Source organism: Sorex araneus, chromosome 11 (assembly GCF_027595985.1).
Source record: "Sorex araneus isolate mSorAra2 chromosome 11, mSorAra2.pri, whole genome shotgun sequence".
NCBI classification, from domain to species: domain Eukaryota; kingdom Metazoa; phylum Chordata; class Mammalia; order Eulipotyphla; family Soricidae; genus Sorex; species Sorex araneus.
Genome location: NC_073312.1, coordinates 49170811 through 49187004, shown reverse-complemented (window position 1 = coordinate 49187004; position 16194 = coordinate 49170811). Strand labels below are relative to the sequence as shown.

The following is a 16194-nucleotide window of genomic DNA, read 5'->3' as shown; positions in this document are numbered from 1 at the left end:
CTTCTCATAGCTACGTATGTGATGCCTGTCTTAATAATTTCTATTTTTTTTTGTCAGTTTACACTTATGAGGCTCAGTCAATGAACCTAAGGAGACAGAAGAATAAAACTTTCCTCCCTACATCACCATTGTACTCTTGGTATCTAGCACAGAAAAGTGATTTTTGAAAAAAAAAAGAGAAGAAGAAGAATTCATTGAGGGGTCAGGAGCTAGAACAGCAGTTTGGGCACAAGCCTAGCATATACCAGACCTGGATTTGATTCCTGGTATCACATTTCCCCCGGCCACTGGTGGGTGCATTCCTGGAGACCTCCAGCACCATAGGGTCAGAGCAGAATCTTATCCTCGAGCTCTTGACCGACCTTCCACCCAGTTAGTTGATAATCACCTGACACAGTGGAAACCCCATGTCTCCCGAGCACCATTTGGGATACACCCCCCATATAAATCTAAAATGAAATGAATGAGGCAAACATTTTTATTTTATGTAATATCATGTTTTATTTGCTACAAGACTACTCAACACATAGTTTTTACTGTATAGAATTCACAAAGAAGTGGTTCCTCTCTCGTCCAGACAGAGAGACAGGGGCATTCTGCCTCACCATCTTCTACATGCAGCTGTTTTATATCAAGTTTGAATATTTGCTAAAAATTTACACCATTGGGGCTGGAATGATAGTGGAGCCGGTAGGGCGTTTGCCTTGCACTCGACTGATCTGAGTTCAATTCTCAGCATCCCATATGGTCCCCTGAGCACCGCCAGGGATAATTCCTGAGTGCAAAGAAGTAACCATTGTATGCATCGCCAGGTGTGGCCCAAAAAGAAAAAAAAAAATTATATCATTTCAGGGAATTGTGTAATATGTTTCTTCGAGCTGCAAGAGAAAAGATGAATTAGTATGTGTTAACCTAAAATCAAATGGACTGTGAAATACCAAATGAGCATCACGGCTTCGAAACCTTCAGCTCATGTCCACAGAACTCTCCTGGCCGGCAGCCAGCTTCAGGGCTTGCTCATAGCTCTCCAGGGCCTTCGTGATTTCTCCTTTCTGCTTCTGCACGAACCCAAGGAGGCACAAGCCTTCCACATCAAATTCATTTTTCTGAAGTTTCTTTAAGACACATTTCTCCAATGCACTGATACTTTTATCTCTCGAAAAAGATGGTTTCTTTATTTTCACTGCTTCTAAATAATGGATAATTGCATTTACTTCAGATTTCCTCTGAAATTCCTGAAATTTGCCATAGCGGTGATGTATCTGTTGCAGGTCTTCTTCTGTGAGTGATTTCAGGTGTGACACTTTTTGGTAGGTGTCCTCAGCTTTGCTGTACTCACCGATTTCTATGTAAATTTCTGCCAGGTTTAGGTAAGCAATCACAAAGGTGGGCTTGTATTTCAGAGCAAATTTCAAATGATTTATAGCTATTCTTGCCAGTTTTTCAATATTTTCTCTATTCTGCCCTCTGGACTGCCAGTGTGTGACCTTTTTATTTTGGATGATTTTTGCTTTGTAGCAAAGCCCTATCTGGTGATGCACTGAGGCAGAGGAGGGTGTGTCCTTCAATGCCTTTTTTAAGAGCTGAAGAGCTTGATCCAAAGAGCCTTTTTTGAGGTGAAACTTTGCTGCATACCGAAGGATGTAGGTATGTGAGGTCTTGTTGGCCAGTGCTTCTTCAATGTATTTTTCTCCTTCATCTTCTCGTCCTGTGTCCTGAAGACACAGCGCTAGGAGAACCTTTAGACATACATCTTCTGGATTTAATCTGATGGCCTGTTCTAGGGGGTGCAGACTATTTTTCAGCGTGGACAGTTTTTCCTCTACTCTTATATTAAGGCGGTTCAGGCGGTAGGTTATGATTGCATACCCAGAACTGAATTCAGGGTTTGTAGGGTCCACTTCCAAAGCCTTTTCAAAGCAAACCTTGGCTCGTTCATAATTATTTCTTCCACATTTCAGCAAGGCCCATCCTTCCTCACAGTCGAGCTCTGGACACTCCATCCTGTGGCTGAAGGGACTTGCCAACTTCTTGCACGTCTTCTCTACCTTGTCCAGGTAAGTCTGGGCTTCTCCCAGCCTGCCCATGTGGTGGTACAGCCAGGCATAGTTGCCCCAGGTGACCAGACCTCTCACATCTGATTGGTCAGTGAATTCTTGCAGCAGAAAGTCTTCGGCTTCTTTCAAACTCTCCAGGGCTTCTTGATTCTGACCTGCCAGGTGTTTCACGTAGGCCAGCAGGTTGTACATTCTCGTATTGCATTGGACATCCAGGAACTCAATCTGATCAAAGACCCTGTTTTCTAAATCAGGCATTTCAGTGTTGTCAATTTGCAAGCCCCACGTAAAGTGGCATCTCAGCTGGAGCAGGCACTCTTTGATGAGAGTCTCATTGGATCTGTCGCTGTAAACAAGAATGACATTATTTTTAATATATTTTTTAATGAATCACTATGAGATAGTTATAGACTTACAAACTTTTGTGATTACATTTCAGTCATACAATGTTCTAGCACCCATCCCTCCACCAGTGCCCATTCTCTACCACCAATGTTCCTAGTATCCCTCCACCACCCCCACCCCATCCCCAATCCTGCCGCAGTGGCAGGCACATTCCCTCTTACTCTCTCTCTCTCTTTTTGGATGTTATGGTTTGCAATACAGGTAGTGGCCATCATGTTTGGTCTATAGTCTACTTTCAGCACGCATCTCCCATCCCGAGTGAGCCCTCCAAGTATCATTCACTTAGTTGTCCCTTCTCTTTCCCAGTTGCCTTTTCTCCCAGAATGTGAGGCCGGCTTCCAAGCCGTGGAGTGATCCTCCTGGACCTTATCTCTATTATCCTTGGATGTTAGCCTCCCATTCCGTTACTTTATATTCCACAAATGAGTGCAGTCACTCTATGTCTATCCCTCTCTCTATGAGTCAGAAAGAATTAGAATCTTTAAAGGAGAGTTCAGTTCAATGAGACAGAAGTATCACTATGAATAATCAAGCATCATCTTCCCAGTGTCTCTGCCACAGCTGTACCACACCTCTAATGAAACAGAAGATGTAAAACATACTAGGAAATGTTCCCTTTGAAAATCAAGGGAAGGAAGAAATGCACAAAAGCGAGGGACGCAGAGGATTCTGAATCCTACTACTGCCTCTGAGAACATAGCTGGCAGGCAAAGAGCTCTCTTATTTGCTTTAAAATCTCCACCTGAAAACAAACACCCCACTTTCCCAAGCTGTCCTCCCAGACCTCAGAGCCCTCCTTGACTGGAATCAGTCTGTTCTTCTGGCTATGACTGATTGGTAGCACACTGCCAAGGTGAAGGACTCTTTAAGATTCCTACTCACCACTCAACCATGGCCCAGAAATATTACCCAATGAAGTGTGTGTGTGTTGAAAGGATGAGAATCGGGCTGAATAAAATGAATATTGTTTCAAAAAATGCCCATTGTAAACAGCGATCACCCCCAAATATGGAATCCGGAATTGCTTTGACATTGATGTGGGAATATCACCTACTCAGGGAAGATCACCCACTCAGAGTGACAGTGACTTGAAGGAAGCTGCTACATTATTTGAGTATGAGTTGTTGAAGTTTCACTCTTTCTGCAAATGTCCATGATCTGATACAGCATCAAAAAGTAACCAGCATGTGAGGTGCTGGGTGTGATAATGAATGACGAGGATCTCTTGCACCCTGGACACATGGGTAAACACACTAGCGTGTGCACTTCAGCAAACACATGGCTATATGTCAAATATATCTATGAAGATAAAATTTTATATATCTTAGTTAGACCTGCCACATTTCCCTTTATATTGGTTAGGTACAGGGCTACACTGGATTTTTATTATGCATTTATTACATCTTAATTGGCTTGCTTACACATATCATATGTAATTGACATATTGATGACAGTGTTAACATTTAAGTTAATATTCAAAACTGTCACTGTCATCCCATTGCTCATCAATTTGTTCGTGCGGGCACCAGTGACATCTCCATGTGAGATTTGTTGTTACTGTTTTTGGCATATGGAATATGCCATGGGTAGCTTGCCAGGCTCTGCCATGGGGGCAGGATACTCTCAGTTGCTTGCCGGGCTCTCTGAGAGGGACGGAGGAAGTGAACCCGGGTCGGCCACATGCAAGGCGAACGCCCTACCCGCTGTGCTATCCATCTGAAGATAATTCTATTTTGGGGTTGTTTGGGTGGGTTTTTGGGGAGAGGGGTTAGAGGGGAGTTGTTGGACCACACCCAGTGGTACCCAGCGCTTACTCCTGCTCTGCACCATCATCACTGTTGCCGTTGCAATGTCTAGTGGTTACATACTCGATTGCAGTGTTCTGGAGATGGAAGCTTCTGTCACTGGTGCGCTCAGGGCAGTGCTACTGGGCAAAGTGGGGAGATTCTAGGAATGGAATTCTCTGGATCCCAAAGAGGGCTTTTTTTTTGTCTTGCTTTGTTTTTACTTCTCCCTTCCTTCCTCCCATCCTTCTTTTCTTTCTCACATCTAGCTGTTCTCAGGGATCACTCCTGGTGAGGCTCAGGAGACCATATGGGGTTCCAGACATAAAATCAGAATGACCACATGCAGGCAGGTGCCCTACCCACTGTACTATCTCTCCAGTCCAGTTTTTTTTCTTTCACTCTAATTTCCATTTGGCAGAGCACAATTCTCCTTTTTTATGACTCATGTGGCTATCTCTGACCATGAGAAAATATTCAAGTATTTTCATTTACCCTTGACTGTAAATATTTTTTGTCCCTATAAAATACAGCCTAGTATGGTATGCCTAACCAATTATCCCTTATCAGGGAGGCAATTGTGTAGGTATTCCTCCCGGGATAGGACACTGGAGACAAACATCGGTTAACTGGATACTGGGTCAGCTGAGACTTGGACTGAGTGAGAATCATGTATCTCGGTGGTCTGGGTACAAGCTGAAAGTACTAACCCCAGGGAGGAGCTAAGAAGAATGTATTGAGACTAGCTTGGTATGATACGTTACAATTACCCACTGTCCCGAGCAAGAGAAATTTGGGAAATTGACATTATTCTTAGTCATATACACAAACCACATGTATCACCACTATCTAGGCTGAAAATTTTTTATTTCTCATAATAATTTTATCAAGAAAACCTATTCAAATACATGATGAGCTAAGAATAAAACATAAGGAATATCTTAGGGTTAGTAGAAAACTAATCTTCCTGCGGCTTCCAATGACTAGACAGCAACGGCACGAAGGGTGTGTGAGTCTGTCGGTGTGAGTCTGTTGGTAGACCAGCTATGAATCTGTGCAGGAAGAGGAGAAATGAGGGTATCTGGTAAAATGAGAACTAATCAACATTTTACAGGCTTGGAGCACTAGTTCTACTAGAACATGTGTAAAATAATAATATTTCTACTACTTATATATCATAAGACTTGCAGAATAGAGAACTCTGTGTGACTGGGATAGAATGGGATAGACAGGGAAGACAGGAAGACAGGAAAGCAACTGTCTAAAAATAAACCTTACAGCAATAAGCAAGACCACCCTGATCATTGTACTCTGCCTTTCCATTCCCCAGAATCACCACTACTGTAAGGTTCTCGATATTCAGGGAGTGAGTCATTTCTTCTTCAAGGACGTCAGCTCAGGGACAGGGAAGTGGTCCAGTTCCTCCCTGTCTTCTTAAAGCTCGAGTTCAGGCAGAAAAAAGCGGCTGATGCCAGAAGGGCTATTCCTCAACAGGCGGCCCAATTCTTTCTCAAAGCATTCAACTGCTTGCAGCAGTTCTCCGTTCATCTTATGGATCAACCCTTGCTGATACCAATAATTGGGCGCATTCGGGGGAATCTGATTTTCAGATGTGTCCTGTTGTTGACAATTTACCTTTTCCTTCTCAGCTGATGTTTGGCTGATAGGCAAACCCTCTAAATCACATTGGACTGCAGGGCCTGCTGCCTGTCCCAGAGAGTCACGGTCATGTTGAGTGTGCTGTCTCTCCCTGGAAGGCAGCTCTTTCTTGAATGCTACCTCATAATAGTCCTCTATTTCCAGGAGCTCAGTGAGATCTGAGTACTCATAGAGAGGACTCAGGCCCTTCTCAATGGCTTTATCCAAATACTCTTTTGCGTGTTTTCTTAGCTCATCCATCTTCTCCCTCTTCACGTCAGCATCAGATTCTTCATTCCGAACTTGCTTGACTTTGGCCCAATAGCAGCATGCAATCTGGTGATAGAGGTAGCAGTTGTTCGGTGTGGATTCCAACATCCTTTGAACAAGTTCAATAGCTTTGTCTAGATCACCTTTATTTTTATAAAATTTGGCTGCAATGCGAAGAACATCATTTTGGTGAGGAGCTTTCTCCACTGCCTCCTTGACCATCCTCTCTCCTTCAGCTTCTTTGTTCATTTTCTGCAGTTTCAGAGCCTGAAGAACTCTAACATACTGATTGTCAGGATTCAGCTCAATGGCCTTCTTTAGAACACTGTCGGATATTTGCTTCCGTGGTTTTCCATCCAGATAGTACTTGGCAGTTGCCAGTCCAGTGGAGAATTCTGGGTCATTAGGTTTCTTTTCCAAAGCCTTCTCAAAGCAAACCCTGGCTCTTTCATTTTGCCTTTCACCACAATTAAGCCATGTCCACCCTTCCTCACTGTCCAGCTCAGGACAATCAAGACTGAAAGGATTTGAAAACTTCTCACATGTTTGTTTCACCTTGTCAACATAAGCCTGCGCCTCTGGGAGTCTGCCCAGGTGATAGTTGACCCAGGCATAGTTTCCCCAGGTCACCAGGTTCCTGACTTCCGCCTGGTCACAGTGCTCTTGCTGGATTGACTCTTCAGCTTGCTGTAAGCATTCCAGGGCAGCCTCGTCCTGACCATGTAAGTGCTTTATGTAGGCCAACAAGTTGTACATTGTGCCTTTGAACTCAGGGTTTAGAGATTCAATCTGCTCACACACTCTCTCTTCCAGATCCTCTGGGATATCTTTTTCCTTAAATAAGTTCCACGTGAAATGACATTTCAGCTGACGAAGGATTTGCTCTAGAGAATTGTTGGCCTCACTGTGGAGAAAATAAACATGGTCACTGTGTTGCATGCCTGCCAAGCACTGCCGCCTGCAGTGCAGTTTCAGGTTAATTTGGTGTCAACTCAGCTGGGCCATAAGATACCCAGGTATCTAGTTAAGCAGTTGTTCTGGGAAAATCTTGAGGGTTTTCCTAGAAGGGATTAGCATTTTCATGCATAGACTGGATAGCAAGTTGCTCTTCCCAAGGCACATGGCACGAGCCTGTCAATGGAGGGTCTGAGTAGAACAGAATGAGGATAAAGAATGGCATTGCTCTCTGTACACGGCTGCTGGCACTGGGATGGTCTTCTCTGCTCTAAGACTGGGATTTACACCATTAGCACTCCTGGCCCTCAGGCCTTCGGAGCTGAAGTGGGCACACATCATTGTGCTTATTGGGTACTTGTTCCTATGTTTCTATCTCCTATGAGCTCTCTTCCTCTGAAGAGAACATACTTCCTAGATTTCTTACAGAAGTGGAGTATTTCTGACACTTCCATACATATCTGTTGGATATTAACTCTAAGTGTTTTAGGCTTCATCAGTGAATTGCCCCTTTTGTTCCTCCCAGATAGCATTTATCATGATCTTGTGAGCACCCCTAACCCCCTGAGTTTATCTTTAACCTTCCCTTTGTGTTTTACCCCTCATCACAATTCACCAAGTCAATCTTGGTACTTATAAGCCAAAACTTTCTGGTAATTCTTGACTTTGTATTTATAGTGAATTACTTTCTTTTTCATTACCCCAATGGCCTTTTCATATTTTACTATAGAGAAATGTTCTTTGCTTAAACACAGAAAGACCACTAATGCAGTTCCTAATATTTGGGAGTTGGCTGACTCTGAAATATATCTACTCTGGGGCATTTGTCATAATTACTTGACTCAGGCTTCAGCTATTGTACCAAAAGGGAGGTCCTACTGTGGGACTAGAATGAGACGAGTGGTTGAGCTAACCCAGTATCAAAATGGGACAGTCTAGAAAGCATAAATGCATGATCTTCATGCAAGCTGTTATGATTTAAGAAATAGGAACACTATGGGGGAAGACAAGCTGAATCAGCCTGGGGACTTAATCTGGGATTTACACTAAAAGACTTCAGAGCCTAGAGAACTAAGTTTTGGAATCTTTATCTCTTACTGTGTTTATACAAACAACTGTAAGTAGTGATAAGAAGTAAACTTAATTGTTTAACATATACAACTAGAGGGGAAGAGAAAAGCAATATAGATGTCACTGGAAGACGGTGTCTCCTTGAGTTAATCTCCCAAGAGAATTGCCTCTGCCAAAATGTTTTATCTCTGTATATGGTCAATCACACCTACATGTAGATATATATTTCAAACCCATTCAGAAGTAGGCTAACAGCTCTGCATTAAACGGGCCATTTTTCTGCATTCGTTGCCACACATCTCATACCTCACACCACTCATATTCCAAAAGTAGTGTACCACATTTGATGGGGTTTAAAGTAGATGGCAACCAATCTTAGAGGGAAATATATTTTTACAGATACATATATACATCTATACACATACATATGTATATATACACACATATATACTCCGCCCCTCTCGGAGAGCCTGGCAAGCTACCGAGAGTATCTCACCCGCAAGGCAGAGCCTGGCAAGCTACCTGTGGTATATTCAATATGCCAAAAACAGTAACAACAAATCCCACAATGGAGATGTTACTGGTGCCCACTCGAGCAAATTGATGAGCAATGGAAGGACAGTCACACACACACACACACACACACACACACACACGCACACACACACACACACAAGCTCACAAGGCTCAACCTTTAACAACACATTACTGATCTCTCTCTCTCCTTTTTTTTTTTTTGGCTTCTTGGTCACACCCAGCGATGCACAGGGGTTACTCCTGGCTCTACACTCAGGAATTACTCCTGGCGGTGCTGGGGGACCGTATGGGATGCTGGGAATCGAACCCGGGTCGGCCGCATGCAGCCCTACCCGCTGTGCTATTGCTCCAGCCCCTTCCCCCCCCCTTTTTTTTTTGCTTTCTGGGTCACACCCAGTGATGCTCAGAGGTTACTCTTGGCTCTGCACTCAGAAATTACTCCTAGTGGTGCCTGGGGGACTATAAGGGGTGCTGGGGATTGAACCTGGATCAGCCTCGTGCAAGGCAAACGCCCTACCCGCTGTGCTATAGCTCCAGCCCCACTGATCTCTTATAGAAGGGCTTAATGGGCCCTGGGTGAACTATAACAATCTTCACACACTTTCCTCTGTGGAAACTTTTTTGGACCATTTTCAGTGTTTTTTCATAACAAACATTTTTAGTTCTGCTTTGGGGCAGGGGTTAGGGTTCGGGATGGAAACATTCGAAATATGGTGGTGGGAAGGTGAAATGGTGGTGGGATTGGTGTTAAAATATTAAATGTAATTTAAAAAATTGTGAAAAGTAAATTTAAATTAAAAAAAAATGAATGGGCCATTTTCATCATCAGTCTGTGGTCCCACGTCTCTTTGTTCCTCTGCTGAGGATCCTGGGGAGGACAAGGAGGTGGCTCTCAGACACCAAACACATATATTATGCAGCACCCACATTTTGTGAACTCACAACTCACCTACATTTTGTGAACTCACCCCTCCCTTCCTTTCATGGGCTATAGTGTATACAAGAACCCACAAAGCAGGTCTCTTCAAATGAGAGTGTAGATTTGCAGGGGAAGGTAATTGGGAGGAGAATGGCTACCTGAGGAATCTGAGTTGTCTCTTATCCTTATCAATATTGGTTCAGGTTTCAATATTCACACAGGCTGGTAAGGCTCATTTTGTACCCAGTAACTCGCTAAAGGGCTATCTCTTCGGGTCATCTTGATGTAGGCAGGTAGATAGGGAACCGCCCTGGACAACAGCAATTTAGGTCAACAGAACTTCTGGGAGGAAAATCCTAAGACTGATCCACCCTGTGGATACAGAAAACAGACCTTCAGTAGACACTGAGAAGGTTGGACCCCTTCCCATGAAGTTCCTCGAACCCTCAGACCTCTCCCTTAATCTGATTAAAATGTGATCCAGCCCTGAGAAGATTCCAGAACTCCTGGATCAAGACAACCCGAGAAGAACCTATAAAAGACACCTTGAAAAAGGAAGGGAGAGCATATGCTGCCCGAGCCCATATGCTGCTTGCGTCCACATGGCACATGTGTCGCCCGCATCTCCCCTCTTGGGATGTGGACTTTCGTGCTTTCGTGTCTAATGCTAGAGTGTGTATAGAGGCTCTCCCTCCACCCTTGTTCTCTCTTGAGCACCTCTCTCTCCCCACCTCCACCTCTCTTTCTTCAAAAACCCTCCAAATAAAATCTATTTACTTCACTGCTTGTCTACTCCTGAAGTTCCTTTCTGCGAGCGAGAACCCTGGGTTCCAGGTGGCAGAGGCAGATCAGGAGAAAGGGAGTGACCATCTTCTCCTTCCTACTCCACATGAGCCACCCTTGGGGCCCACTGACATCAATCTGACTAGTTTTTAGAGATACAAGGAGCAACAGCTACTAGGTCTTTGTTCCTAGAAGCTGAGTCTAGTTAATAAGAGCCGTGTGGGCTGGCAGGGGTATGGCTTGGGGTAGACCTCATGCTCCACTCTATGAAGCTCTGAATTCCTTCCCTCATGAAATGTGACCCCCAATGGCCTCTGGATGCTGCAGAGCTAAAAACAAACTTGTGCTCCTCTTTCTTAGCTGTTGATTTTTGGCACCAAAACATTGGGAGAAAACAACTCCAGAAATCACCAAGCTCACTATTGTCTGCAATTTCTGATTCATAGATTAGTACAACTTCAGGAAAAATAATAAGCAAAATGGGTTGCCACTTAATTGGCAATATAATCATGCAAGAGAAAATTCATCCCAAATGACACCATTTAGCTGATATGTTTTGCTTGCCCAAGACCTGAGTTTAACTCCTGACACCATCAAATCATCAATATCATCTAGCCATGGTATTGGAATAAAAACAGACCTGCAGACCAATGGATAGGGTTGAGTATCCCCACACATACTCTCAATCTATGATCATTTAATCTTTGATAAGGAAGCAAGAAATGTGAAGTAGAGCAAGGAAAGTCTCTTTAACAAGTGATGCTGGCAAAAAATGGACAGCTGCATGCAAAAAACTGGACTCAGACCTCTATCTAATGCCATGCACAAGTTAGATCAAAATGGATTAAAGACCTCAACATCAGACTAGAATCCATAAGGTATATAAAATAAAAGGTAGGCAAAACCCTTCCTAATATTGAAACTAAAGGTATCTTCAAAGATGAGACATCACTGACCAAGCAAGTGGAAGCTAAGATAAACAAATGTAACTACATTAAACTAAGATGCTTCTGTACCTCAAAAGAAATAGTGACCATGATACAAAACAGCTTTCAGAATGGAAAAGCTTATTCACCCAAAACCCTTCAGATAAGCTGTTAATATCAAAGATATACAAGGCACTGGTTGAACTTTACAAAAGAATAAAACATCCAACCCCATCAAAAAATGGGAAGAAGAATAGAAACTTTCTCAAAGAAGAGATTTTGAATGGTCAAAAGGCACATGAAAAAAATGCTTTTAATCACTAATCATCAGGGAGATGCAAATCAAAAAAGTGACAATGAGATTATTATCTCACAACACAAAGACTAGCACACATCCAAAAGAATAAGAGCAACCAGTGTAGGTGTGGGATGTGGGAAGAAAGGAACTTGTCTTTATTGTTGGTGGGAATGCCGACTGGTCCAACTTTTTTGGAAAACAGTATGAATATTCCTCAAAAAATTAGAAATTGAACTCCCATTTGACCCAGTAATACCACTTCTGGGAATATATCCCAGGGAACCAAAAACAGTAAGCCTTTTTTAGTACATGTGGCTGACCCAGATTCAATACCTGGCATCCCAGATGGTCCTCTGAGTGCCTCTAGGAGTGATTTCTCAGTGCAGAGTCAGGAGTAATCTCTGAGCATCACCAGGTGTGACCAAAACCCAAAAATAAATAAGTAAATATAAAAATCTAAAGGAAAGGAAAGGTGTGTGTGTGTGTGTGTGTGTGTGTGTGTGTGTGTGTTATCAGGGGTTGAACCAGGGCCTCAGACATGCAAGGCACATGCTTTACCATGAGGCACAGTCCAGCCCAGCCCTATGTCTTACAATTGCATTTGGCAATTCTATCTTGATGCAACTGACATTTTTCAAAGGGAATTATCCGGAGCAAGGGAGCGACTCAATGCTTTGCCTATGGGAATATTGGGTCACTGATCCTGGTACCACACAATCCCCCCCACCACCCACCCCCAGTATCAGCAGGAGGGGTCCCAGCACCCCAGTCTGAGCGTAAGCTCCGAAGTAAGCTAGAGTTCCTCCTCTTAGAAATGCTTGTCCATTTTTCTTCTATATAATTTCTCTGTCTGACCTTTAAGCAAGTATTTTGCTTTTCAGAGCCCAATTTTGTTCATCATGAAAATAAAGCTAATAAGCAACAGTTCTTCATAGGGCTGTTGGAAAGCAGGTGAGGTGATGTTTGTAAAGTGCTTACCCGAATCTTGCCAGCGACCAATCCCAAAGGTGCTGCATGATTCATGGTGTATTTGCGTTAGAATTCGAGGTGAACCTGAAGTGTATGAAAGGGGTGATGGAGTGCTTCCCCTGATGGCCAGATGAAGGGTCTATCAGCAAACAAGGGCCATGTGTTCCCCAGGCGGTTTTCCTCTGAACAATTTTTCGCACAGCTGGGGAGGAACAGACTGAACTGCCCTGTCCCTACAGCTCTGAAAACAAGTACCTTTTATCAGTCCAATCCAGAAAGCCTTACTTGGTCCCTCCAGATAGTGGCTCTGGAAACTCCAGCACAGGCACTGTAAAACCCGTTGACCAGGCTGACCACCGTAGCCTGGAAAAGGCATAAACCTTCCTATCCTTTCGAGGACAGCAAAGTCCATGCAGAATGATTGTCATAACCAATACCTACCTCTGTAGTAGAGCACATGCCTTACATGTCTAAGGCTCTGGGTCCCATCCCCACAAGGAAACCTGACCAAAAGGAACTAAGAGCTATACTCGAATTAAAACTGGCGAATTTCTCTAAACTTGAGCTGTTGAGAAGATAAAGAACGTTTAATTTGTTCTTCCCCTTAAAGCCTAACAGACAAGGAAGACAAACATGTAGACAGAACCCTGCTGAGAAACCTTTTTTCCAGATACACCTGAGCATCACAAATACATGACAGATACATCTGAGGATTACAGGTATCTCAGGGCCTCACTGACCATCTTGTGTCCACCAATCCCTATATAAGCTCCTTTTTGTCAGAGGTTTCCAAACTTATTTGGCCTACTGTTCCCTTCTCAGGAAAATAAAAATAAATAAATCACTTAGCATTCACTGGAAAGCTACCTTCTTTAAGCAAACACACAGAAAATGACCTCCAATGGCACCTGGGGTCATGACCTCTCCCTGGATCATTCCTGCACCTCCCCTGGTTAACAGTGTCTCTGATTTTGGGATAGGATACTGGAGGACTTGAGTCTACCATTCCCCAACCTTCTGGCTTGGGCTTGTAGCTAATGAAGTACCTACTCTACTTTCATTTTGATGTAGGCAGGTACAGGGAAGGCCCCCTCCCAAGGCAATGGCAAAAGCCAGCCCAGCAGAAAACAAGAAAAAACAGGATCTAAGGCCTGATAAGACCCTCACCTATCTACAGCAAACAGACCCAGAGAAGCTCCTGCAGGAACAAAAGGCCAGGAAAGGAATTTCAAAGACCATCACCATTCCCAAGCCCCCTGGTAATCTCTTTAGCAATCTCCTAGGACTTTGACCACATGGGGTGGGGTCAGGTTGGAGAAACCCTATAAAGGCCACCTTGAACAAAGGAAGGACAGCACATATGCTGCCAGAGCCCATGTGCTGCTTGTGCCCACGTGGCTGAGCACATGTGACCAAGCACATGTGTGGCCCACATCTCCCCCTCTAGAGAAGTGTACTTTCATGCTTTCCAGTCTAATGCTGGGATATGTGTAGGGGATCTCTCCACCCTTGGAGAAACCCTCATTCTCTCTCTCTCTCTCTCTCTCTCTCTCTCTCTCTCTCTCTCTCTCTCTCTCTCTCTCTCTCTCTCTCTCTCTCTCTCTCTGTCTCTCTCTCTCTCCCTCTCTCTCTCCCTCTCTCTCTCTCTCTCTCTCTCTCTCTCTCTCTCTCTCTCTCTCTCTCTCTCTCTCTCTCTCCCTCTCTCTCTCTCTCCACCCTTGGAGAAACCCTCATTCTCTCTCTCTCTCTCTCTCTCTCTCTCTCTCTCTCTCTCTCTCTCTCTCTCTCTCTCTCTCTCTCTCTCTCCCTCTCTCTCTCTCTCTTTTTCCACTTTTTGGGTCACACCTGGCAATGCACAGGGGTTACTCCTGGCTCTGCACTCAGGAATCACCCCTGGCAGTGCTTAGGGACCATATGGAATGCTGGGAATCAAACCCGGGTTGGCTGTGTGCAATGCAAATGCCCTACATGCCCCCCCACCCACATTTTCTCTTGAGCACGTTTTGCTCTCTCTCTCTCTCTCTCTCTCTCTCTCTCTCTCTCTCTCTCTCTCTGTCTTTCCGCCCTCCCCCCATCTCTTCTCCTCCACACCTTCAAGCCCTCCAAATAAAATCTGTTTTGCTTCACTGCGTGTCTGCTCCTGAAATTCCTTTCTGTGAGCCAGACAAGAACCCAGTAATCCTGGATCCTGGTGACAGAGGTGGATCCGAGGAAAGTGACTGTCTTTCTCTTCCCCATTCCACATGAGTCACCCGTGGGGGTCTACCAACATCAATTTGGTCATTCGATTGGTTGGTCCTTGGAGCAGCAATGGAGCTGGAGCCAGACCTTTTCTGGTTCCAGTCCCAATGATAACAAAAGTTATTTCCTTGCATATAATAATTTGGGGACTCTCTCATCCCACCTCCCAGTTACTAGCTCCACCCAGTGAAAAGTTTTAAGATGCATAGAGAGCCTGAATGACCATCAGAGTTACCACAAAATAAAATTCCCAAATAGAAAAGGCACATTTATAAAGTCCTATAAGCAAAAAGAAAACTGCAGGAGCTGGCCTGCACCCAAGAAACTCAGTTCACAACCTTCATTCAAGTGTAAGGCTGCTTTGGCATTCTTATTCCAACCCACCTCATGACTGCGCTCTGCTTCCCTGCTGTTTGGAAAAGCTGGAGTCCAATGCTTGTTCTTCAGAAATCTTCCTCTAAGTTGCTGCTGTAACGCTGAAAGAGCAATTTAAAGGGTTGGGAACATCAGCTGACACTTGGCTCTTGTTTAAGTGGTTGCCTTTCCGAAAGTGAAAGCTACTTTTTCAAAGCTCCTTTGAAGAAATGGAAACTGAAACTAACTTAAAATCAAGAGGGGAAAAAAATTAAATCTGAGGTCTGCGGTCATCCAGTTCAAGTTCATTGTGTTCACTTTTTAAAAACCAAACAAAATCCCTGCTCTTTTTGGAAACCCGAGAGCTATTGAATGAGAAGGCTGCATAAAAGAAACAGAAACAACCTCCCCACCCCTACAGCTGGCTCTAAACACGCAGCTGGAATGAACAGGCAGTTCTCAATTGACAAAATTCTACCCCTGATTTTGAATATAACAAAGCATTAGTCACTGACAGGTATAGCTCACTCTTAACATCCTGCTAAAGAAAAATAGGCCTATTTTGAATCCATGTTATTGATGTAGGCAGGATAGGGAAGGCCCCCTCCCAAAGCAATGGCAAAAGCCAACCTTGCAGAAAACAGGAAAAACAGGAAAAAACAGGAACTAAGGCCTGATAAGACCCTCACCTGGAGCCAGGAACAGACTCAGAGAAGTTCCTGAGGAAACAAAAGGCCAGGAAAGGAATTTCAAAAAAGACTGTCACCACTCCCAACCCCTCTGATAACTTCCTTAGCAACGGGCTTTGACCTAGGTAGAAGATGCACATGGAAACAGGTTGGAGAAACCCTCTAAAGGCCACTTGAACAAAGGAAGAGCACACATAAGCTGCCTGAGCCCACATGCTGCCTGTGCCCACTTGCCAAGCACATGTGGTGCCTGAGCACATGTACCGCCCGCATCTCTCCTCTTGAGATGTGTACTTTCG

At 44.1% G+C, this 16194-nt stretch overlaps 2 protein-coding genes across 5 annotated transcripts; both read right to left on the bottom strand.

The window, feature by feature from the left end:
• Window positions 1–482: 482 nt before the first annotated feature.
• LOC101545741 (interferon-induced protein with tetratricopeptide repeats 1) lies at window positions 483–15347 on the bottom strand. Its single transcript, XM_004607606.3, has 2 exons — window positions 15237–15347; window positions 483–2403 (listed from the first exon to the last, which is right to left on the bottom strand). The coding sequence occupies exons 1-2, from the start codon at window positions 15239–15241 to the stop codon at window positions 966–968; spliced, it is 1443 nt and encodes a 480-aa protein (XP_004607663.2). The 5' UTR covers window positions 15242–15347; the 3' UTR covers window positions 483–965.
• LOC101545478 (interferon-induced protein with tetratricopeptide repeats 3) lies at window positions 2271–15354 on the bottom strand. 4 transcript variants are annotated; one of them, XM_055119619.1, is made up of 3 exons: window positions 15237–15354; window positions 5882–7058; window positions 2271–2403 (listed from the first exon to the last, which is right to left on the bottom strand). In XM_055119619.1, exons 1-3 carry the CDS (start codon window positions 15239–15241, stop codon window positions 2389–2391), a joined length of 1197 nt encoding a protein of 398 aa, XP_054975594.1. In that variant the 5' UTR covers window positions 15242–15354; the 3' UTR covers window positions 2271–2388. The 4 variants fall into 4 exon arrangements, 3 of the variants coding, with proteins under 3 accessions (XP_054975594.1, XP_054975592.1, XP_054975593.1); XR_008627086.1 differs by having other exon boundaries at window positions 2311–2403; window positions 5525–7058; XM_055119617.1 differs by lacking the exon at window positions 2271–2403 and having other exon boundaries at window positions 4612–7058.
• Between the last annotated feature and the right edge of the window lie 840 nt (window positions 15355–16194).